Source organism: Rhizoctonia solani, chromosome 8 (assembly GCF_016906535.1).
Source record: "Rhizoctonia solani chromosome 8, complete sequence".
Classification (NCBI taxonomy): domain Eukaryota; kingdom Fungi; phylum Basidiomycota; class Agaricomycetes; order Cantharellales; family Ceratobasidiaceae; genus Rhizoctonia; species Rhizoctonia solani.
In genome coordinates, this window is record NC_057377.1 from 1,988,352 (window position 1) to 2,011,666 (window position 23,315).

Genomic DNA, 23,315 nt, shown 5'->3' on the forward strand with positions numbered 1-23,315 from the left:
TCGTCTTGCCCATTGTTCCGTCATGAGAGGCCGTTGTAATCGTCTCATTCATTTTTGAATATGTCATAAGCAGGGACCTGCGCTGAACATTAACTTGACATCATGTGTTGTGTGACAAGACGGAGAGAATCAGGGAGGAAAGCCTAGACAATTATCATCTATGCTTTTTTGGGAGCGCACGTGACCTAAATGATGACTTGAGGATTTGATATTTGGCTTCTAACCACAACTTTTTCTCCTTGATCGACGGACTCGAGTGTAACTTGTATTTATTCTTGCAGTTTCCCCGGCTATTTGGCCCTTGTATCAGTAAACTCTGTCTCATCTCAGATCTACTTTGAACGCGCTTGGGCGCTTTCGCCTCATGACTGCCACCGAATCCAGCGTTTCCCCACCGACTGGCAAATTGGGAGGATACGAGTTTTACAAAAAGGTGCTCAAAAGCCCGAAATATGTAGTTGCTCCGATGGTTGACCAGAGTGAACTGGTATGTTACTCTTCACCCATAAGCGAACCTCGGCTGATAGTTGGCGAAAGGCATGGAGGATATTGTCCAGGAGATACGATTCGCAAGTGAGATCCTCCCCGGTAGTCCTTTGGAGAGAGGAACTAACAGCGTCGGGTTATAGCTAGCTTATACACCCATGATAAACTCCAAGATGTTTGCTGGGAACCATCGACGAGGATACCAAGAGCTCAATTTTAATATCGCCAATGGTGAAGAGGGCGGAGAGCGGGACCGACCTCTTATCGTACAGGTACGCACCCTTGCATACACCACTCGCCTTTGCACGTCATAATCTCAGCGCCTCCGTTTTTTTTCGTCAGTAGTTTTGTGGAAATGATCCTGAAAAGTTGCTCGATTCGGCATTGGTCGTTCAGGACCACTGCGATGCGGTCGATATCAACTTTGGATGCCCACAAGACATTGCGAAAAAGGGCCACTATGGATCGTTCCTCCAGGACGACTGGGACTTGGTTTACAAACTCAGTAAGCTTATCGCTGTGGATTACGACCCCAATCCTCGCTCACGCAATAGACGACAGTCAACATTCTCCATACGAACCTCAAGGTTCCTGTAACCGCCAAGTTCAGGATATTCCCAGACGTCAACAAAACCGTCGAGTATGCCAAGATGATGGAGAGGGCTGGAGCGCAAATTGTCACCTGTCATGGCAGGACTCGAGAGCAGAGGGGGGTTAATACCGTGAGTATTGATAAGACTATGCTTCCTTTCTCGTTTCGTTGATATACGACTACCCAGGGTTTGGCTGATTGGACACAAATCGCCGCCGTTAAGAAAGCGCTCAAAATTCCCGTGTTTGCGAATGGAAATATACTCTATCCCGAGGACGTGAAAGCATGCTTGGAAGCTACTGGGGCCGACGGAGTCATGTCTGCAGAGGCGAACCTCTATAACCCCGCTTTATTCGCTGGGCTTCCTCCCGACTCATCTCTCGTAACCGGACCGCGAGACCATACCGATCTGGCAATTGAATATCTCGAGATTGTCAAAGAGCTCAAGACGGATACCGCACCCAGCGCTGTCAAGGGACATCTTTTCAAGCTTATGAGGCCTGCGCTTGGGCGGGAGACCGATTTGAGGGACCGTATTGGGAGAGTCAACCCGAAAGGACCCTCGAAATCGAAAGATTACAAAAAGTCACGAGCATGGGTCGATGAATACCTCGAAATCGTCAAAGAGCTGAAAACCAGGATGGAGGTGAGTATGAAGTATTCATTAGCATTCGGGCTGGTCCTGACGTTTTTTTTCGAAGAGGGACAAGGCGGCAGCGGCGGATTCAGGGGACCTGACCAAGGAAGGCTTGCCCCTTCCTCATTGGTCTGCCCAGCCTTATGTTAGACCGCCTCCTGTACCTGCGTCCAACGGTAAACAAGAAAAGGGAAAGTCGAAGAAGGGTAGTCTTGCGGCAAATCTTCCGCCTCCTGACGTAGGCTGCCCTGCGGAGGACGCGGAGAAGCTGGAAAAAGCAGAAGCCGAGGTGGCCGTCAAGAGTGCACTCGAATCAGGTTTGAAAAAATTAATATTCATGCGTCGGCTCGTCCCCCTAACGCTCAACTCGATACAGGTGTTAAACGAGCAGCGACGCCAACGGAAGTCGCAGCGCTGGAGGCTAAACGTCCCCGACTCGAAGACGAACCATTGAAAGTTGCAGAGGAAGACGCGCTGGCTCTTTCTCAGTGATATCTTGTTCTGTTTCATTTTTCCGGTGGGGGTTTTTTTTATTGTACGATCACACTCGTAAAACGACATGGATAATTTAAATGAAAGGAACCGCCGTCGGCTGACAAATTATCCGGTCTGGTTGTGTATGCGCGATGAGCTCTAAATTCACTGCCTGTAGTGTTCACTTCTACGCGAGGCAAGTCATATAATACAGGCTCTTCAGATTGATCCTATATCCTCCCCTTGTTCTGAACTACCATGTCCTCCAACGAACTAGATCACAGTGTGTTTGAAGCCATGATTAACGGCGAGCCGTACTGGGCTGGTGATCCCTACGTTCAAAAAATAGCAACCGAGCAAAGCAAAAAAGTCAAAGAGCTCAACGTCGAACAGGATGATAAGAAGAGAGAAGTATTGCTTAGGAACTTGCTGAGATGCAAGGACGATGCTTATGTAGCAATCGTAATGCCATTCTTTTGCGAATATGCAAGTGCATTTAGTTCATATCCTGTCTGATGTGCTGAAACCGTTGTTCTTGGATAGGGATTCAATATTACTATTGAAGGCGATGTCTTTATCGGGACAGGATGTACAATGCTGGATGTTTGCCCAAGTAAGTTTGGCCGTCCGCGTAACCGACTGCTCAGCTCATATGTAGGTTACCAGTTACGATTGGCGAGCGCACACTCATTGGTCCCAATGTTCAAATTTACACCCCTGTCCACCCACTTGGACCAGAAGAGCGAAACGGACTAAGAGGGAAAGAACGGGCTAAACCGATAAAGATAGGAAAAGATTGCTGGATAGGAGGTGCGGTGATTATTCTTCCTGGGATAACAATCGGCGATGGGTCCACAGTGGGCGCTGGGAGTGTCGTTACGAGGGACGTGGAGCCAAGGTCTCTTGTCGCAGGAAACACGGCGAAACTGATCAAGAGAATTGATTGATTGTTGTGTTTTGCTGACTTAGAATGTGTTGTATGTGAAACTTGAGCAGGGAAATAAACCGATCGCTTGTTTGCGACACGCGCTGGCACGTGATGCTATAGTGCATATAACTCAAGACCTTACATTCACCTGATATTCTCGTTCAAAGCCAATATATACAAGAAATCTCATACTATGCTGGGGTAACGATGAAACTAGTGTTATAAGAGAATGAAGAGCGCTAATGCTATATCAGATATATCTGTGTGAATCACCATGTAATTTGTGCTGGTATGAACACTCACTCTATCCTGTTGTTCTCCTGGTACTTCTACGCTTATATCTTTCCCTATAACCCCTCTCCACACTGTATCCATGGCATTTTCTATCTCTTTCCGACAGGCTTCAGGAGCCCCGGGTCCTCGTTGGTTATGTATCATTTCGCTTAGGTTCTTAATCCTTTCGTGAATAAAGGTGTGGATCTCCGAGACCAACATGGGTTGCTCTTCCCCACGAGAGTCGCTTTTAGATTTCTGGGTAATTGTTAGATTCAGAATTAAAACCAAGGTAGGATCAAAGGCACTTACTCGCAACCAACATCGAATCCTGTTTCCCAGTCGCCGCTCTGCCGCTTCCTCGAGCACTTTGGTGATTTCTTCTCCAAGGCAGTACCATAAGCATATTTTCCAGATACTCTGGAAGGGTAATCCAAAGTTTATCTTCTTTCCTTTTTCTTTGAGACATATTAACATTTCGAGTGTGACCAATCGAAGTTCATGCATGCTGCATTTGGGATCCGTGAGAGCTAGGTCTTTGATAGACTTTTCGAGTTCGCAAACCACTTGGTCTTCGAGCTCCGGTTGCATGAGATTAATGTCTGACATCATTCCCAGTACATTCGACCTTTCTAGACTCAGTGGGTTTGTACCTCTAGTCATGTTGACACTGGACGGGGGCAGAGTTGTGGCCTGGGCTTGGGCTGGGGCTTGAAACTGACCCGGGAACTGAAGCTGAGCTTGAGGCTGGGGCCGAGATTTGGCTTTTTTAGTTTGAGCCCTGACTTGATCCATCTCGTTCATAGCTACATCACGCCTCATGGATAGAACAGATACGAAGTTAGCAGCGATGCCTGAGACGTGCTGAACTTGGTTTGGAATATCCTTCAGCGTTCTCATTAGCATAATAAGGGGCAAAACAGGTGATTCGATAGGGTTAAGGGACGCGCGCAGTTGTGCTGCATTCCATGCAGCCCGAAGTCCCACTGGAGTTAGGCGGGCACGAAGAATAAGAGGGGAGTTGCCGATGCGCTGGAGTGCATTGGAACGGCGGTGCATTGTTTTCGAATCTACAAACCGTCCCGCACGATTGGCAGCTTCTGTTTGTTTTAGTGCTTCGCCGAAAGCGCTCCACATCCTATTGAGATATATATCGATTAGTTTATTAACCTCCTTCTCAATTCTATCCTTCCATTCTGGCCTCAGGCCCTCTATGTGCCGGTCATGCAAAAACAAGTCACTGATAGTGGACTCTTCTGTTCCTTCAATCGCCAGGCCAATCGTTAAATCTGCAAGTTTATGTAAAAGTTCTCTAACATGGTCGCGAATAACGCCTATGTCATCACGAATCCACAGTGGAAACCTATGTGGGAGCTGAAGGAGATCCAGGATTTTTCGGAACATAAATGAATTCTCGATTTCATCTTGGCACCGTTTGATAAACTTTCGCTCAAGGGAGTCAGCTGGCAGTCCATTGCGACTATATTCCCCTGCAAGGAGCAGAGCTAGATTTGGCCGAAGTTCAGGGGCGGCCTTGGCTCTGAAGTTTCTAGGTCCGGGTCTAGTGCGTTGAGTGTCGCTTAGTTCGACCATCCTTGCGGTAAGTAGCTGAGTGGTTGTCGTAGCATCAGATCGTAGTGCGATTGCCCAATCGACATGTAGCCGAAGCAGTATAGCGACAATATTCCAGCAATAGAAGAAGCAATTGAATTGACTCAGGGTGTACAACTGGGCGTCTTGATGTTTGGATATGCTGGCGGAGATCTTGATGACTTGTTCAAGCGCAACTGGCTCTGGGAACTCTATAGCGAGCTCAACAGTGGAGCTTCGCTCATTGCTACTAAGGTATGCAAACTCTTTGAAATCGACATAATCGTAGGCTTCAGTTCGTACGAGCGCGTTCAGTTGATGCTCTGGGCTTGCCTCGCGCTCGAACTTTAACACGTATTCGTAAACATTGTCGGGGACGTTTGTCCACCAAATGGGATTAGAGTTTGTAGTGGCTGGAGAAGAAGTTGAGTTTGAGAGATTCGGGGGCACTGTGGATTGACGCAGTTCATTTGAATTCTTGGACTTGGAGAGACCTCGAAGGAGTATGAACTCATGTTGAACACCAGATCGCAATTTACGATATTCGAGCCTTTTGAAGAACACAGTACTTCCCCAAATACCGCGCCAGGCCATGAATTCGGGCCCGTCAAAAAGGATTCGCAGCCTGCCATCACTCCCATGGGCTATAAGTCTAAGTGACATATTAGGGACATAGCAGATTCGATGTGATAAATCCAGGCTATTAGGACGAGGCATGGTGAAGCGACAGGGAAGAATGGTGACCTGAGTATAGTTCTCTCCACTTAATATACCTTAAGGCTGGCTGTGGCGGTTTGTGGAAGCAGGAGCTAGCACATTAGTCAAAGGATTTGATATCGACCAATGGGTTTGAGCCCACAGCATCACATCACGTTAAAGAAGTGTGCTCGGGGCGAGATTTTTTCGACTTCGCATAACGAAATTTGTCTCAGGCAGTGCAGCGTTTGAAAGGGCGCTTGATCTGAGGTAGCGTTATTCATTCCGATGTGAGTCTATCGGCAAAGGTTCTGAAGCCTCCATGGTCCATGTGAGCTACGAGAGCTGTGGGGGCTACGAGTAGAACTTCAGAGATGTTCCTGGTATCGTTTACATAGAAAGCTTTGACTACAAAGAATGATGGCATCTGAAATAATGTTTCCGGTAATAATTTGGCAGGTACTGCACACATGATTTACTCTCGAGTCCAACATCCTATGGTGCGAAATGAGAAGCCCATAAATTATGGAATCTACGTAGGTTGATTTAATTTTGTAGCGCTGCTATCGTATTAAAGTACCTACTCCAATCCTACAATTCAACCCTAGTACTTTGCTAATTAAGTTGGAATAAAATATGGCATAAATGAATCTTCCAGCGAGCAGTCGAGAACTACCCAAGCCCGAGCACTGATCTGGAGCCAGAGCCCCCCACCTTACTTGGTGATGGCTATTGCTGTGCTGCGCCTGTGGATCCAATTACGCCTGCAGTACTTGTCAAGCTTCTCTACACCTGTACCCCCTAATTTCTTTCGCCACTAATTCAAACGACCCCAAACGCACACCCTTGTCACTGGGAAAACCTCATGATGATCAATGTGGAAAACACTCGACGGCCGATAGCACTCAACAGGGGTGGACCAGATGCATCGTGGCCATGTAATTCGCGTGTTCATCTTTTGCGCTGCTGCAGCTAAATGTTCTTCATCTGGAAAAGTGAGTAGAAGACCGAAAGTTCCCCGAAACTCTATTGGTCCCATTCAAATAAAATTTAAGACCTTATCGGCGGATATCTTGTTATGGAAAGTGGTGCCAGTTTCGGGGACTTGTATTGCGCCAGGACGATTTGCTTGTCTATTCTCTGACATGCATACGCAAACCGGTAGTCCCAGCAGCAGAAGCATAAATGAATAGTTGCCGGTACGAGGTAGAACCGGTTCATCTTACTCTATGTGATCTGTTGCTCAGCCGATCTTTATGAGAGTATACTCGGGAACATCCCTACCTCCGTAACAGAAATAATGCTTCAAGACTGCCTTGTTTTTCGCGCGCATATATCGTCATGTTACACCAGCGCGACCCTTTGCTATATGTGCATGTCAATACCGGATTCACATACTTGTAGAGGTATGAACTATAACATCACTACTTCTCTCTCCCATAGCAACATCTCAAGTCTATATCATATATGGCCAGTATGTCTGTTCCAACAAGTCCTTTTAAGCCACTCAGACTACGTTATACATCCTCAGTGAGATGCGGGTTACCTTCAAGAATGTTAATTACGTAAGCCGCGGGCACTCCTCGGAAAGGGATTTCCCTGGTCATATTGAGCATTTCGATCTCGATAGTCGCACTCTCGTGTAAACTACAGGTTTTGATTCTGATGAAGACTGTAAAGAATCTGTGAATTTAGAAAATGCAGCTGCGCTCGATGTGCTTAGTTTTATCATTTGTTGTGGTGGGAGAAACCAGTGGTTAACTCAGTCCAGTCAAATAAATCTTCGAAGAAGGATCCTGAGTTTTGCTGGCAACTGGATTGCACTTCCGCTATGCCCTTGAGCTCAGCTCCAGGAAAGGTCACGCTACCCAATAGGCCGTGGGGGATGTTCATGGGAATGTATTTGTTCAGCTGATGAATATTTCTTTACCTCCCCAAGATTTAGCATATGGTCATATCTACAGGGTGGCGTGTAGTTTGGGCCAGAACCTAATCCCCCCCGGGCGCGCAGGGCAGCGCTCTATATACTATATGCGGTGTGTATCTGGACGGCTTTACTTAAGCGCTCTATAGAGATGTCGATTTCACCCCGTTCCCTCAATTCGACTACGAGGTCATTTTCTATGAGTTTAAATTTGATTTTGATACCTTATCCCTCCATCAATGCTATAAGCCCTCCACCCGTGTGTACAATACTCGGATTTGCATAATGACCGTTGACTATATGCACTTAAATACTGTGATTTGATTCCTATCGAATTAACTGTCCTATGGCATCTCTGGCTCTCCCTCTCCATCAGGACCCTGGCCCATATCTTGCACAGCTGGTGCGCCCCCACCACCGCCTCCAGACTTATCCTTGCGAGTTGCTTGGACAATATCGTCCACGCGGAGTAGGACACGTGTTGCCTGACGAATACAGATAAATTACATGGGCTGTGGAGCTCTTGTAGACTTGCATACCTCAATAGCAGTTTTGAGCGTTTGGATCTTGACACTTGCACTCTCATATAGACCATATGTCTTCATATCGGCGATCTTTCCGACATTTCCATCGATTCCCCAAGTGTGCTCGCCCGCAGCATGTTTAGCCTATTGTCACGATAGAGTTAGTGGACTCATTATAGCTGATGGATGTGCAAAAACGCACTCTCAGTTCGGTTAATACCCTGATCGCGTTCCCACCCGCGTTTTGCACTAGGGTCCGAGGGATAACCTCTAAAGCGTCTGCCACAGCCTTGAAGACAGCGCCCTGAGCTGCTCCGGCCACCTCCTTTTCCTTTCCAGCCACGCCCGTCGCTCCACTCTCGGTCAAAGCCCGAGCAACCGCCATTTCTACAGCACCTCCACCTGGAATAAGCCGAGGGTTGAGCACGACATTGCGTGCGACTGCCATCGCGTCTGCCAAGTTCCTGTCGATCTCATTGAGGATATCCTTGCTGGGTCCACGCAGAAGAATAGTGCATGCTTTGGGGGATGTACATTCTGTGAGGAACGTGAAATATCTGCGAGTGCATTGCATTAGCCAATGTGATATGTGAAGACACGCTTCGAACGCACTCATCTCCCATCTTTTCAATGTAGAACATTCCACACTGGGTACCCACATCGGAATCACGAAGGTCTTCGACTCGATTCACAATTGTAGCTCCAGTGGCGCGCGCAATACGGTTGTTATCGGACTTGCGTACTCGGCGAAGGGCAGTGATATTTGCCTTGAGGAGGTAATGCTGGGCGAGATCTACATATACTTAACTGGAAAGAATTCAATACAGAGCGTCTATACATACCACTGACTCCCTTCTCTGTGATGATCAAGTCCGGCTTGAACTCGATGAGTTTTTCACAGATCTTCTTGATTTGTTCCTCCTCGATTTCAAGAATACGAGCCCAATCTTCTTCTTTGGAAATTTCAATATTTGTTTGGCTTTCACCTTTCTTGTATTCCAATGGACAATCGAGAAGGATAATACGAGGATTCGCAATTCGTCGTCGCATTTTGGGGTGAGTGATGTCCTTGTTAATTAAGACTCCTGACAGAACCTGCGACTCTTCGATTGTTCCGCCTGGAACCTTTTCCACTCGCGCATATCGCTTGATATCGATTGTCGTCATTCCGTTAATGATCTGCACTCCGCCAACACTCTGAGTTTCTCCACCTTGCGTCACGGTTCTTACTGCCTTGAGCGCGAGAGAACACATGAGGTCCGACCACCGAGCGACAAACTTGGTACCAATTGCAGTTTTGATAAGCGCAAGCATGTCTTCATCGGAATTGGGGTCAATAGGAATGGAAATGCGATTGACAGTTTCGAGAGCGGTGGCAAGCGCAGCATTGAGGCCAGCAATAATTCGCACGGGATGAATGGATCGCTCAAGGAGTGGGAGAGTGTGGGCAAGAACCTCTCCAGCTGGAGTTCTAATATAAGTATCGTGTAGGGCGGCCGGGTCACAAACTGTACGAACCGAGGATAATAACACTGGTAGTACCGTCTCCGACCTCTTCATCCTGAGTTCTTGAAAGTTCAATCATGTTCTTTGCAGCTGGATGTGCAACATCAATTTCTCGTAGGATAGCATTTCCATCGTTCGTCAATCTACAAAAGATGAGTAAAGTAGACCGAAAAAGACGAGCAAGGCTTACAAAATTCCACCCATGGGATCTAAAATCATTTTCAGCATAGCCTTAGGGCCAAGACATGTTCGGATAACATCTGCAACAGTCTTGAGAGCGCGTCAGATGGCAACACGCGCGGGACAATAAAGCTTACCTTAGCGGCAGTAATGTTTGCGACTTGAGCTTTTCGACCACTCTGGCGCTCAGGGGTAGTGTCTATCATAGTTAGCATAGTATTTAATTAAAATAAGTATGTCTTACTCATTACGAACACGGGCATTTGTCCGGGAGCTTGCATTGTGGATGCGCGTCGAGAGGGTTAGGGTCGTGTCGCAATTTGAGGTCATCACGTGGATGAGCTCAGCTCTTATTGAGCACAGCCACAATACGGCGGCCACGGAATACTTGATGATAAAATTCAGTAGGCTGCAATGAGTTTTTGTTGGAAAGTGCCCCGGTTTTTATGGCTAACTCATTCTCACCCAAATAACTCAGAAACGCCCTAAGGGGACATCGGAAGCATTTGACTCCGTCTCAAGTTTGAAGCGCCTACTCGCGTTCACGAATCCATAAATAATCGAGAGAGTTTTGCACCCCTGTAAAGATACATATCCAGCGAACCAATTACAGTTTATTTCCTCTACAGATCAGATAACCTCGGCATTATCTATCCGGATCATGCTTAGTTTGTCTAATGCGCGTGGCAGACTCTACCTAAGCTCACCAAAATGGGAGCTTATATCCAGGGACTCATCAGGGATTCCTTCAGGAATCTCCTCCGACTCCTTATAACAAAACCCAGACTTGGTTGGTTAAGTCGGTTCCTTATAGCCACGACTAAACTATTGTGCTGGTTTGTCTAGTCAAACATTACTGAGTCCGTACAAGAACCAATGAACGGTGAGCTTAAGAAATATAACATCTCAGTACGCCGAACGTCTCACATTCACATTCATTACCATTTCTTGTGCCCACCTTGGCTGAACGGTTCTGCGTCCTGTTTTGCGGCTGGCCAGGCTCCACAAATCGCCTCAACAATCTAGGCAAAATCCATGGAGGAAGATTACGCAGGGTCGCCCCGCCCACTACTGGCGAAAACGGACAAGGGGGTACTCAGGGGAATCAGGGAGCCCCTAACAATCAACTTGTTCTTTTAACAATGGATCATTTGGAGCAAGAAGCAGAGCGTGCTACTCGCGCGCTCAGTGAACTTTCTTATGATCATGCCGATCTTGAATCTCGCATGGAATACGTATCTCGCGCGCTTGCTTTTATCCCGGAGACTCACCGAGACTTGCCGAGGTGGCTTTGCACTCTTGTATATTCTCATCTCGGACGGTTTAAGTCCCTGAACAAGATAGGCGATCTCGAAAATGCCATAAAATACCTACTTCGTGCATTCCAATTAACACCCGATGGTAGTCCATACACGGCAAAGCGACTTTGTGACCTTGGAGAACTTTATCAGTATCGTTTTCGGCAGTTAGGAGAACCCATTGACCTAGAGAGAGCGATGGACTATACGACCCGTGCTGTAAACCTGACTCCCATTGGTCATCAAGACTTACCCTCCCGACTCAGTAATCTAGGAACAATTTATGGGGATCGTTTCCGCCATCAAGGTGAACTTTCCGATAGCGATGAAGCAATTAAACGCTGCTACTCTGCTGTTGCTGTAGCCCCCGATGACCATCCAGATTTACCACGCTGGCTTGATCGCTTAGGAGTGTCATGTGGCGATCGGTTCAAGCGCCTGAACGAGATAGAGGACCTCGACAAATCAATAAAGTATATGCATCGTGCAATTAATCTGACCCCCATCAATCACCAAGACCGAGCGCACCGACTTGGTAACCTTTGCACATCTTACCGTAGCCGATTTCAACGCCTAGGCGAAGTTCCCGATAACGACAGTGCAATTGCTTACGGTACAACTGCACTCTCTCTTCTTCCCAACGGACATCCAGATGTACCGCAATGGCTTGCTGATCTAGGCGCGTCTTGCATTGAGCGATTCAGACAACTGGGCGAGCTGGAGGATCTTAACAAAGCCATAGACTTTTTATCACGTGCGGCGCATTCCACCCCAGAAAAGCACCCCGAATTACCGAATATATTGAATATATTGGGAGAAGCCCATGGTGATCGTTTTATCAAAGAGAAAGAGTTTAGCGATCTAGGAGAGGCAATAGTTCATGCCCGTCGTGCACTCGAACTTACCCCTGAAGGTCATCCTACGCTTCCCACAAAGCACTCCCTCGTCGCAAAACTTTGCTTCCTCCAGTACGAGACCACAGGCAGTGAACTATTTCTGGAATCCACATTGAACTCTTTTCGTATGGCTTGCAAGTCCTCGAGCGGATCCCCAAGCGCCAGGTTCGAGGTCGCACGTAATTGGGCAGCGCTAGCCACTGGCTGCGATGCCCTCCATTGCCTTGAAGCCTACCAAACTGCAATGGACCTTCTGCCGCAATATATTTGGTTGGGCGCTACCAACAATCAACGCTACGAAGATCTAAAGGCGGCGGTCAACCTGGCGGTAGACGCGGCCTCGACTGCTACTTATTATTCAAAATACGCACTGGCTCTCGAATGGATAGAGTATGGGCGCTGCGTAGTATGGACTCAAAGCCTGATGCTCCGTTCACCTCTTGATGAACTACATTCTTCCCATCCAGAACTGGCAATCCGCCTCCGGGGAGTCGCTAAACAGTTGAACGATGCCAGTTCTGAATCCCGTGAATCTCTAGCTCTGGCCTCTGGGTCACTAACTGCGGAAGAAGTCGGTCTGGAGCACCGTCGTCTGGCTTTAGAATATGAAAAATTGCTGTTGGCAGTGCGTCGCCTTCCTGGATTTACGAACTTCCTTCAGCCGAAGCAGGCAGCTGCTCTCGTTAATGCTGCCCAGTACGGCCCAATTGTAGTAATTAATTGCCATACGGAAGGATCTGATGCGCTCATTATTTTGCCCGGAAAATCTGACGTCCAACACATTCCTTTCCCGGATTTCACAGAAGAGAGCGCGATTCGTGCTCACTCTCAAATCAGTCCCTCTGTTAATGGCCTTCGCGACGGGGGCTTTCGTAGAGCTATACACGAAGAACATGACGACAGGTTCGGGGAAGCGTTGCATACTGTCTGGATCCAGATTGTTAGGCCGGTGCTAGATTATCTAGGGTACATGGTAGGCTTAGTGAAGTGAGATTCATAATGCGTGGACATTAACGATAGTTCAAAAGGACCGTGTTTCGACAGAAGCTCTTCCTCATATCACATGGTGCCCTACGGGCATGGCGACTTTCCTACCTTTGCATGCGGCTGGCGACTATGACACACCTCGATCAAGAGTGTTTGATTATGTCATATCCTCTTATTCGCCCATCCTTTCGACTCTCTTATCTCCCAACACGCGCACGTTAACCCGTAACATCCGACTGCTGGCAGTCGGACAAACGCAGACACCAGGCTTTAGTTCACTACCTGGGGTTGACCTGGAGCTTGCAGCGGTCAGGTCCCGTGTAGAAAATCAAATACAGTACACACAGCTCACCAACGATCAAGCGACCCCTATGATCGCTCTAGAGACCATGGATGAACATGATTGGGTACATTTTGCTTGTCACGCTTCCCAAGACTTCACAGATCCCACAAAAAGTGGGTTTTACCTTCATCAAGATATGCTCACGCTTTCTGCTATCAATCGACAGTCGTTCAAGAATAAAGGCCTAGCATATCTTGCTGCTTGCCAGACGGCAACAGGAGACGAGAACCTTCCTGACGAGGCCATACACCTTGCGTCAGGAATGCTCATGGCGGGATATCCAAGTGTGATTGCCACAAGGTGGTCAGTTCGTGATGACGATGCAGTGGTAGTAGCCAATACTTTCTATGCGGAGCTGATGAAATGCGGGAAGATAGGGGGTGGAGAGGCAGGAAAGGCGCTACATAAGGCGGTCGATGAGTTGCGGCAGAAGATTGGAGAAAAGGAATATCATCGCTGGGTGCCTTATATCCATATTGGGTCGTAGTTTTATGTAGGATTAATTGATAACGGTTTAAGAAGCCGTTTAAGCATTCGAGATGAAAATGAATACACATTTTTGTTGTATCGCGACAATCAGAAAAGATAGGAGTGTGCTATAATCGGGAACGAATAGCATGGACAGACAGAAGAACTCGACAACAGCAGGTTTAATAACTTTATATGTGCATGTGGGTCATAATTTTCCCATACCCCCTAAATTATAAAGTGTTAGAAAGGAAGCAACACTGGAAGACGAATTATATTGACCCCTAAGCGTGTCATAATGAATACTTCTTCTTGCATCTGTTCGTTCCTCCACCGTTACTCGGGGTATGCTGTACTACAATGCTTTATTGATCATTGATATTGCGCCTAATTCTCCCAACTCTCATATTTTCAAGTTCCATCAACGTTTTACCACTACAACCGAATGCACTCCGCATTCACATGTGACCCAAACAGTGCACTCAGATTTACTGATCCTCAAATTGGAGGGTACTGGAGAGATTTGATATGTTTGGTCATACCATCAGGGATTTAATAATATCGCTCGGATGTGTCTTACCCAATCGACGCATGTAGTTGAAAGCTCAGGCCTGACACATTGAACAAGTGTCGGCATACTGATATTATAGATCTGTGAGAAGGTTACACCATGAATATCCCACCACTGCTACAACGGAAAAGTCGGAAAGGTAAAAGGATATAGAAGAGGCGCATTTATACAATGAAGGGGCCAGAAAACCCTCGCGTATAATCAACATATATTTATAGTTGGACGGCTTGAGCAGAGTAGCCTCCCTCCCGAGTTGCACACTTACCCCCTTTAAATGAGATAATCGTCATTCCAGTGACTTAATACTGCAGAATGGCGTGAATATTAATATGCTGTGTCTTCACACTGAATCGCTGAGGTTCCACAAGAGATAATTTTACTCAAGTGATCTATTTGACAACAAAGGTTACAAATCGATGAGTCGTTAAACTACCGCATGCTCGCAACCTCGAGGCCACCGACCAGTGACAGCACTTTATAAATGACGATTACCAACGGGCATAATATCCGTATCGAGGCCTAGACCCCCTCCCGTGTGCAGAGCATCACGTGCCTTACGTCATCCCACGCCCTGAAAAATGGCTATGACGTCTTGAGGAAGTAACTTACACTCTCCCTCCGCCCGCCATGTCTTTTGTCAAGCTCAGCATTTTCGGCACTTCCTTCGAGGTCAGTAAAAAATTGGGATAAAATTGAGAACTCTATAAACGCAAGGCGTAGGTCACGACTCGATATGTGGATCTGCAACCAGTTGGAATGGGTAAGTGTTTATTCCCTTTGCCCGAGTGGTGCGTACTTACTGGGCATAGGTGCATTCGGCCTTGTTTGGCAAGTATCCTAGCGTATAGTGTTACTATATTCTAATGATCCGATATTAGCTCTGCCAAGGATGAATTGACAGCAGCTGCGGTCGCGATCAAGAAGATCATGAAACCCTTTTCGACGCCTGTCCTTGCTAAACGCACATATCGCGAACTCAAGCTCCTCAAGCACATTAAACACGAGAACGTAAGACTTAATTGATACCATTACTCGGCGCTATGCTGATACCCCGTAGATTATTTCCCTGAGCGATGTGTTTATTTCCCCACAAGAAGACATGTATGTGTCTCATCCCCAATCGCAGCATGGTGCGATACTTAACTAGGGTGCGACAGTTACTTTGTTACAGAACTGCTCGGAACCGACTTGCACCGACTCCTCACCTCGCGTCCGCTCGAGAAGCAGTTTATTCAATATTTCTTGTACCAGATCCTTGTAAGCCACTTGATCACGTAAAGCTCGACCATATTCTAAAAACTATCGAATTCAGCGCGGCCTCAAATACGTTCACTCGGCAGGAGTCATTCACCGTGACTTGAAGCCTTCTAATATCCTCGTCAACGAAAATTGCGATCTTAGGATCTGTGATTTTGGCCTGGCAAGGTTGCAGGTACGATACCCCGATCATCCGTATATAGTCCCTCCCTGACGTGTACCGTGCCAGGATCCTCAAATGACCGGATATGTTTCCACACGGTACTATCGTGCCCCTGAGATCATGCTGACATGGCAAAAGTACGACGTAGCGGGTAAGTTTGGACCCCAGTCTCAAAGGACAAGCTCTGATGAATAAATACAATCAAGTTGATATTTGGAGCACTGGCTGCATTTTTGCGGAGATGCTCGAGGGCAAGCCACTCTTCCCCGGGAAGGATCGTACGTCGCTACATGATTGTTTCTTTCCGTCCGCTCACCTCCAATTTAGACGTGAACCAATTCTCCATCATTACCGAACTCCTTGGCACACCTCCGGATGACGTTATTCAGACCATCTGTAGCGAGAACGTAAGTGGCGGTGAATACGGTAGAGAATCAAGACTAACGGGGTGTGCAGACTTTGCGATTTGTACAAAGCTTGCCCAAGCGAGAACGTATACCTTTCTCGCAAAAGTTCAAGACCAATGACCCAGTTGGTTCGTACCCTACTCACTCTATTTCTTGCTCGTGCCAACCGCTTCATGCTTCCTTTCCTTGATCACTTCAATCCGAATATACCCATTAGCCCTCGACCTCTTGGAACGAATGCTTGTCTTTGACCCCCGAAAACGTATCACTGCCGCCGAAGCTCTCTCGCACGAGTACGTGGCGCCTTACCACGACCCAACCGACGAGCCCATCGCATCGGAACCGTTCGACTGGAGCTTCAACGATGCGGATCTTCCGGTCGATACCTGGAAGGTCATGATGTACTCGGAGATCCTCGGTGAGTTTATCTTCCGATGCATGTTAGCCCGTCACCCTCAAATCACGACGTGGGACACAGACTTCCACCAAATCGTCGAGCAGGATGTCGAACCCAACAACCCGCAAGGGGCTCTGGCCGCCCCCGTAGGACAGGTCGTCTAATCATCTGGTCGTGTTTGAGTCTCGAGGGTTCGAACAAGATACGCACACGCATAATCATTCCTATCCCTAGTTTTTTGTTTTTAAGTTTTTTATGAGCTAGATTGAATATATGAATGGCACAATTGGACTTGGTTAATCTTCTTTTTTCGGTGCCAATGAACTGTTGTGATCATAAACGCACGGTATTACGAGGTTTGGGGGCCAAACGATGCTACATATTGACGAACACTGTATGTGCGTAAATAAAACAACTTGTTCGTTATGTGCCCTTTGCCCGATGTAATCACGCCTCGGGATGGCTATGACGTCATATGATCATCAGAAACCAGCATTTAAGCTCTCAGATTACGGATAGGACCCTAAATGAGTTGGAGGAAGCTCCAAGTATTCTGGGAGAACAGATCGTTGTCTCAATAATTTAAACAACTTGGTTGTCATAGCTTAAAACTTCTAACAATGATTATGATGCAGCAGTTATTGGGAAGAAATAAGGAGCAATGACATTAAGCATATTGGCTACGAGACCTTCAGACCATAGCCCTACCACATCTGCCAATGGTGTGTTTGAAACTCGGGTGGAGTGTATTTCTCACCCAAGAGGCAAAAATCTGGAACCTTTTCCCTGAGCCATTGTACAACTGGGAAGTCACTGGTGAGATTCTGTTCAGCTAGATGTGACGGATTGCAGACCGTCGTTGATCCAAACATTATATGCCGAATCGGATGGCTGGATATGCATCTCTTCCAGCTTTCAAATTGCGCCTGAGTATGGAAATCAACTTCGACATTGCTAAAGTAAAGCTCGCAAAGTTTGGGAAAGCTCATGTCGTTTTCTCGGTTGGTCAAAGCTTCCAAATTGTCATGGTCGAGTTTACAAGCGTCCACCTTGAGGACAGGTACGTGGGGTAACGAACACAGAAGACTCTGGAGTAGAGTAGGCTGGATCCAGGTCCCCCATATATCATCACCTTGGATGAGTAGCGTATCGACATTCATCCCGTGGATCATGGGCAATAAATCCTCTACGCCATGAATAAATTCTTGTCCAGCGCTGGTACCTATGGTGGTAATCATCTTATGAGTAAGGAAGAGGGATATTTGATATAAGGATGGGGGATTGACTCCAGTATGAGCCGGGTGTCGTCGGCGTACAGATCCCCGAGGTAAAGCCTCTGTAGGTTGGGGAGCGAAACCTGAATTGGTACGGGTGCTGTATCGTTTAGATCCATCAGAGCATTTAAAGATATAAGGATATAAGCTCCAGTTTTTGCAATTGAGGTGCCGTGCACAAGGTGAAGAGGAGTTCTCTGAGTGATGACTTATTACCGAGCATCACCGACTCGATCCGTAACTCAACCAGATTTGGAAGAGACATGAGTTTCCAATGGATAAGAATGTGTTTGAGCTGCAGCACTCGAAGTTGTTTGACGGTTTGATCTATAGAACTCGAGAATGGAGCTGAAGGCTGAAGAGAGGTAAGAGAGGTAATCTCTTCTGGAAGGTCGTGGCCGACTTCTTCTGATGGGTCCAAGAGATGATATAACGATAATTCAATCAATACTTGTGAAGCAGGTTTACGCTTGAACAAGGGCAGAATGCCTCGGCGCAGTGGCATCTTGTTCTCAAATACGATATTTATCGACCGAAAGCGGCTATAATTGTTCCTGATGGTTTCGGTAAAATCATGATCGACATCCTTCTCCATACTCGCTATCAAGTGTAATTCCCGGCCACCAGCTCGATCGTAGCTCCGTTCTGTAACGGATCGTCCCGGCCATCCCGATTTTCGGCTGATGATAGGAATGTATGTCCAAAGAGCCCCGTGCGATATTCCAACCCTCCTCCAGACACTGCATACGGCTAGCAGCGAATTTAGCTGACAATAGAGCCTGGAAATGTGGTCCTCTATAAATGGCACATGAGAATCTGATTGATCGTAGACGACAAGTGTAAATATCTCGACCAAGATCTCGTCAGGGAGAGTGTAGAATTGGCCAACTAGTTTGTTGCGTATAAGAGCAAGTGTCCGACGAGATTGCGCAATTTGCTTTTCTAGGGAGGTGTAAAAAGATTCTAGGCTGTGATCTATTCGAGATACTATGTCGTAGACATCTGATGCAGATTCGAGCCGTCTTGCACTAAGAGCATGGCAGTGATCATGATAGGCGATTAATGCCTGTTCCAAATGTGTACCAGCTGCCTCCCACTCACGCACGCAGATATAGGGTGACTGTTAAGTAAGCCGAGTTAACTAATGTACAGAGCAATGAACATAGTGCTTCACAGTTGAGATATCTGACATGACCTTGTTCGAATAATGATGGAAACTCGAATAGAGGTGTGAAGGCTGGGAGCAAGTGATATGCGCTCACGTGCTGTTACACTACATGCCTAGGGTCACATTCCAGTCTTCCAAATGGCTGACACGGGTGATTGATAGGATATGATGAACCAAGGCACAACGACCTCCCAGATACACCTAGTCATAAACCACTTGCTAGAGAAACTGGCTTATTATGAGTCCCAGGATACGAGATTAGAAAGGGTCATGATTAATGCGTTATAATTATTTGGATTTATTAATGAAAAAGACACCTTAGAGAGCTCGAGGAGTATATGTCATGGCTATATGTGCCAATACGATGGCCCTCAGCGGTCTCAAGTGGAGGGGCTGATTGAGCAGGTGCAAAGTAATGGAAAATCAGTGAGACATGATGTCTGCCTTGGTTTGCTTCGCAGGGGGTAATTCCTTGAGGAGTCCAAGGGGTGCTTAACTCCACATCACGTATAAGGAGCCCACGGTGTAATAACCTGCGTGCACTCATTCACTTCCTCATTGTTTTGAAAATCCATAAATTCCATTACTTTAAACAATCTCAAATCGTACATCTACTCAGACAGAACATCTCTAAAGCTCATCCTTGACCTTTTCCTTGGTCGTCTCCTCCGCCTTGGCCGAGCTCGTCGAGCTTGTCGTCTGCGCCTTTTTCACAGCCCGAACCTTGGGCTTCCTCTTCATCAACTTTTGCACAAGACTCTGCATCTTCATCCCCCTCGAGTTCATATCGGCCGTGACCAAGACTGGATCTACGTGTTTTGGTAAGCTCTTCTGGACGTCGACTCGTTCGTTCAGGTAGACTTCGTTCTCGGCCATGAGCGACTCGACCTCTTGAACCTCCTTTTCGGTAAATTCGGCCATGGGAGCGAGAGGTTCGTGTTCGCCATCAGGATCGGACTCGACGAGTTTGTTAAAGGCTTCGATCTTGGTCCTGTTTTCTTTGGCGGAAGAAACGAACAACTTGGCCGCGAACATGGCTTGCTGCAAGTCCTTGAGGGCCTTGGGGCCGGTCTCGGCTTCCTTGTACCTGTGTTGAATGGGTTTCTCCATTGTTCTGAATAATAAATTAGTATTCGCTCGTGCTCGGACGTGAATTTAACTCACTCAATCTCGTCACGTTTGGCCCACAGTTCCTTGGCGTTCGCGTGGGACCCAGCACCATCAAGCCATTCCATAGCAGCATCGACAGCCTCCTCAATCTTGGCCCTCTCTTCGGGTGTCGAGAAGCCATTGAACGGAGACTCGTCCGAGTCGTCGGAAAGCAAGCGGCGGAGACGGTACAAAAATCCTTCGAGGTTGTTGTATGCTTCCTCACGTTCACGTTTGGCCGAGGCAGCGGCATTGAGAGCGATCAGGCTATCAAGGTGGCAATAAGTATCAAGTATCACATGCACGGTCGGATTACGTACCGTTTGCGAGCAGCCTTCTTCTCATCGAGGGACAGCGGCTTGATAGTCACGGGTTCGATGGTTGCAGTGATAGGAATCGACTCGAGCTTCTCGACAGGTGCCTTGGGCTCATCTTCAACCTTGGTTCCTTCGGAAACAGAAGCAGTACTGGTCTCGGTACCAGTTGTAGTGCTCGAAGATCCTCCAAACAGGTTCTTGAGCTTGCCTATAATTCTCATAAGCTCCGGGCCTTTGAAATGCAGCGTACAGACACACCAGTGAAACTGTCATCCTTGACGGTACCAACCACAGCCGCCTCGGTGATGCTCGCCAAACCACTCTCTGAATAGAGGAGGGTGAGTTTGACAGCAGCATCGGTTGCTCCGCGTTCAGTGAGGTTATTGTATGCGGTTTCTACGCCGGAGATGGTATACCGAAGTGTAGGAACATTTGCGCCAGGTTGACCGGCAGGCCTAGAAATATATTAAATGAATAAACCACGACAAAATCAAGACGACTCAAGACTCACTCAATCTCCTTGAATCCAACGACAACATCAAAGTCTTGTTTGCGCTTGAGAGTCAAGGTCTTTTTAACTCCAGTCGCAGACCTAACCGGGAATACCACGTTGGTAATGGTGCGAGGATTGCCTAATCAAATGGCTGTTAATAAACGAAATAAATAAAAAGCAGGGACCTGGTACACACCATCCTTGCCCTTGTTCTCGGCGGTATAGCTAAGGAAGACCTCACGAACGACTGCATCCTGGACTTTGATTGGTTTGGTCCTGAATTGGCGGGAGAGGGAAGCGCCATAGAACGCAGTGCCGAGAACGCAGGCCTCGTCCGCGTTGACATTGGTAGCAATTTTGGCCCTAAGTCAAGATAAGCAGAGTGTTCAAGCCAGGAGTTGATACACTTACGATCCAACCGTGCTCTTCAAAACTGTCTGGACAAAGGGAACGCGTGTATTACCACCATGAAGAATAACGCTCTCGACGTCCGCCTGCAACCACATAAAACGTTCGTCTCTACGCGTATAATCAAGAAAACACGCGACTCACAAGCCCGACATCTGTTCCGTCAAGAGCATCCAACATTGGTTGCTGGAACCTCCAGAACAAATCCTCAGTCGCCTTGTCGAATTCCTTTCGCTCGAGTTTGGTCTTGAAATCCTGGTCGGCGACAAGTCCTTCCACGCCCGCATTGGCCTCGGTATTAACACTCAGAATTGCCTTGATACGCTCAGCCTCCCTAGTCAGCTTGGCATACGAACGATCAATCAACTCGGACTTGAGATTCGACGGGATCTTGGACTCGAGAAGAGTTTGGATTCGTCGAGTGAGCTCGGTACCAGAAGCGAGTGTGTCAAAGCCCGATCCAAGGACGGTGATTTGGGTGATGTTTTCGGGTTTGGCGGATTTTTTTATGGCAGGGGTAGTTGTGGTATGGAAGGAAACGAGGGTAGCCCGGGTAGCAGCAGCGCCAGAGTCGTATATCATGTGAACCTCTCGAGTGGGGAACTGCCTTGTCATAGCGTAGTTCACGGCGACTGGAATAGGGTTAGCAAATTCCCATCTGCCATTAAAAGGGAACTTACTCGCTGTTCCGTCATTGACGAGAGTGATGAGTTTCATTCCAGCAATCTCGGTCGCGTCAATAACCGCTTGTCGTTGGAATTGAGTAAAGTATCCAGGAACCTAATCGAATTTGTATTAAATAAGGAATTTAACTTTGAAAGCAAGACGAGGCGCACCGTCACAAGGATATCCCGAACGTTTTCGCCTGCAACACTGCTTGCTAGTTCTCGAACATAGTCCAGCTGCATGGCTACCAGCTCCTCGACCGAGTATTCATCTCCGTTTGGTCTTTTTGCGGCAAAGGTATTCCGTGAAGTGTGTCCAAAGGCGATTTGGGCGGCTGACGTGTAGTAAGATGTCGTACCCGAGTCGAATAGTACGCCCTGCACAGGCTTTAGACCTGAAAAGGTGTCGCTGGGGAACCGAGTCGCCTAGACCGGCAGGGAATAAGCATGCGTGTATGCATCAGGTGATTGAGGAAACTTACCAGGTTACGCCCATCCTGCCCAAATAGCCTATCTTCACCCTTCCAGCCAACCACACTCGCAATCTTTCTTTTCGAGTCTCGATCGAGTACAACGTCAAATGGCACACCAGGCTTCATAAGCGCGACTTTCATGGTATCGGAGCCATAATCGACAGCGAGAATCGAGGCCAACGCCGGCGAACATAGCGCCAGTAGCGCCACGAGGGGGATCATCCTTGCAAGGGGGTTCTTCCGAGGACCAGCCTGCAAGTCGATTTATTAATGTGCTGGACGAGGTCGAGCTGGCGTTGTGACGTGGAGACACGTTGAAACTTAATGGTAACTTATCCTCATCACGTGCTTCGCGTAAGCGCCGAAGCTTTACCGCCGGGCCGCCCCAGTCAGATGATACTTGGCTGAGTTCGCTTCGCAATCACGTATTTCTGCCGAGTCGCGCTTTATATGGGTCCCTCGCATATAATTCTATCTCTGTATCGGCTAGTATAATATGCACGCGTTCCGGCTCTTGCGCTGGCGGTCCGGGTCTTAGAAGCCACTGGGTCCATGTCACCTTCTACGCACTCATCTTTGGTTTATACCCATGACGGAGTATTCGAGCAACTTCTACAAGCTGATATTATGCATTACAAGGGTCCTTTCATGACAAAGGCCTGGGACCATGACTTCAGACCGCATAAATCAGTCTATTCTAACATTTTTGGCAGAGTCATTATGTCAGCAAGCGCGTACCCTCTAAGGCTCATTTTTATACATGATTCAACT

The 23,315-nt window shown here is 47.5% G+C and overlaps 8 protein-coding genes across 8 annotated transcripts; 4 read left to right on the forward strand and 4 right to left on the reverse strand.

Annotated features, from left to right (window-relative positions):
- Positions 1–364: 364 nt before the first annotated feature.
- Positions 365–2,207, forward strand: RhiXN_10058 (tRNA-dihydrouridine synthase 1; the record flags this gene model as incomplete). Its single annotated transcript, XM_043329874.1, has 8 exons — positions 365–487; positions 538–573; positions 630–758; positions 832–991; positions 1,048–1,208; positions 1,266–1,724; positions 1,780–2,032; positions 2,092–2,207. 8 exons carry the CDS (start codon positions 365–367, stop codon positions 2,205–2,207), a joined length of 1,437 nt encoding a protein of 478 aa, XP_043182708.1.
- Positions 2,208–2,447: 240 nt separating this feature from the next.
- On the forward strand, positions 2,448–3,136 carry RhiXN_10059 (uncharacterized protein; the record flags this gene model as incomplete). The annotated part of the gene is made up of 3 exons (XM_043329875.1): positions 2,448–2,651; positions 2,733–2,802; positions 2,856–3,136. 3 exons carry the CDS (start codon positions 2,448–2,450, stop codon positions 3,134–3,136), a joined length of 555 nt encoding a protein of 184 aa, XP_043182709.1.
- Positions 3,137–3,356: 220 nt separating this feature from the next.
- On the reverse strand, positions 3,357–5,697 carry RhiXN_10060 (uncharacterized protein; the record flags this gene model as incomplete). The annotated part of the gene is made up of 3 exons (XM_043329876.1): positions 3,357–3,362; positions 3,421–3,648; positions 3,703–5,697. The coding sequence occupies 3 exons, from the start codon at positions 5,695–5,697 to the stop codon at positions 3,357–3,359; spliced, it is 2,229 nt and encodes a 742-aa protein (XP_043182710.1).
- A 2,247-nt stretch (positions 5,698–7,944) lies between these two features.
- On the reverse strand, positions 7,945–10,091 carry RhiXN_10061 (TCP-1/cpn60 chaperonin family (T-complex protein 1); the record flags this gene model as incomplete). The annotated part of the gene is made up of 9 exons (XM_043329877.1): positions 7,945–8,085; positions 8,140–8,268; positions 8,327–8,681; positions 8,737–8,917; positions 8,967–9,587; positions 9,643–9,773; positions 9,821–9,900; positions 9,948–10,009; positions 10,055–10,091. The coding sequence occupies 9 exons, from the start codon at positions 10,089–10,091 to the stop codon at positions 7,945–7,947; spliced, it is 1,737 nt and encodes a 578-aa protein (XP_043182711.1).
- Positions 10,092–10,952: 861 nt separating this feature from the next.
- On the forward strand, positions 10,953–13,821 carry RhiXN_10062 (CHAT domain protein; the record flags this gene model as incomplete). Its single annotated transcript, XM_043329878.1, has 2 exons — positions 10,953–12,977; positions 13,033–13,821. 2 exons carry the CDS (start codon positions 10,953–10,955, stop codon positions 13,819–13,821), a joined length of 2,814 nt encoding a protein of 937 aa, XP_043182712.1.
- A 1,179-nt stretch (positions 13,822–15,000) lies between these two features.
- On the forward strand, positions 15,001–16,761 carry RhiXN_10063 (mitogen activated protein kinase; the record flags this gene model as incomplete). Its single annotated transcript, XM_043329879.1, has 13 exons — positions 15,001–15,042; positions 15,094–15,133; positions 15,183–15,205; positions 15,262–15,381; positions 15,431–15,474; positions 15,531–15,630; positions 15,686–15,805; positions 15,860–15,944; positions 16,000–16,071; positions 16,121–16,200; positions 16,250–16,328; positions 16,418–16,618; positions 16,679–16,761. 13 exons carry the CDS (start codon positions 15,001–15,003, stop codon positions 16,759–16,761), a joined length of 1,089 nt encoding a protein of 362 aa, XP_043182713.1.
- Positions 16,762–17,301: 540 nt separating this feature from the next.
- RhiXN_10064 (F-box-like protein) lies at positions 17,302–19,063 on the reverse strand (the record flags this gene model as incomplete). The annotated part of the gene is made up of 3 exons (XM_043329880.1): positions 17,302–17,971; positions 18,102–18,991; positions 19,046–19,063. The coding sequence occupies 3 exons, from the start codon at positions 19,061–19,063 to the stop codon at positions 17,302–17,304; spliced, it is 1,578 nt and encodes a 525-aa protein (XP_043182714.1).
- Positions 19,064–19,669: 606 nt separating this feature from the next.
- On the reverse strand, positions 19,670–22,766 carry RhiXN_10065 (heat shock protein HSP70 family protein; the record flags this gene model as incomplete). The annotated part of the gene is made up of 11 exons (XM_043329881.1): positions 19,670–20,153; positions 20,204–20,455; positions 20,509–20,713; positions 20,764–20,960; positions 21,017–21,137; positions 21,195–21,361; positions 21,410–21,492; positions 21,551–22,038; positions 22,087–22,186; positions 22,243–22,497; positions 22,554–22,766. 11 exons carry the CDS (start codon positions 22,764–22,766, stop codon positions 19,670–19,672), a joined length of 2,565 nt encoding a protein of 854 aa, XP_043182715.1.
- Positions 22,767–23,315: the final 549 nt, after the last annotated feature.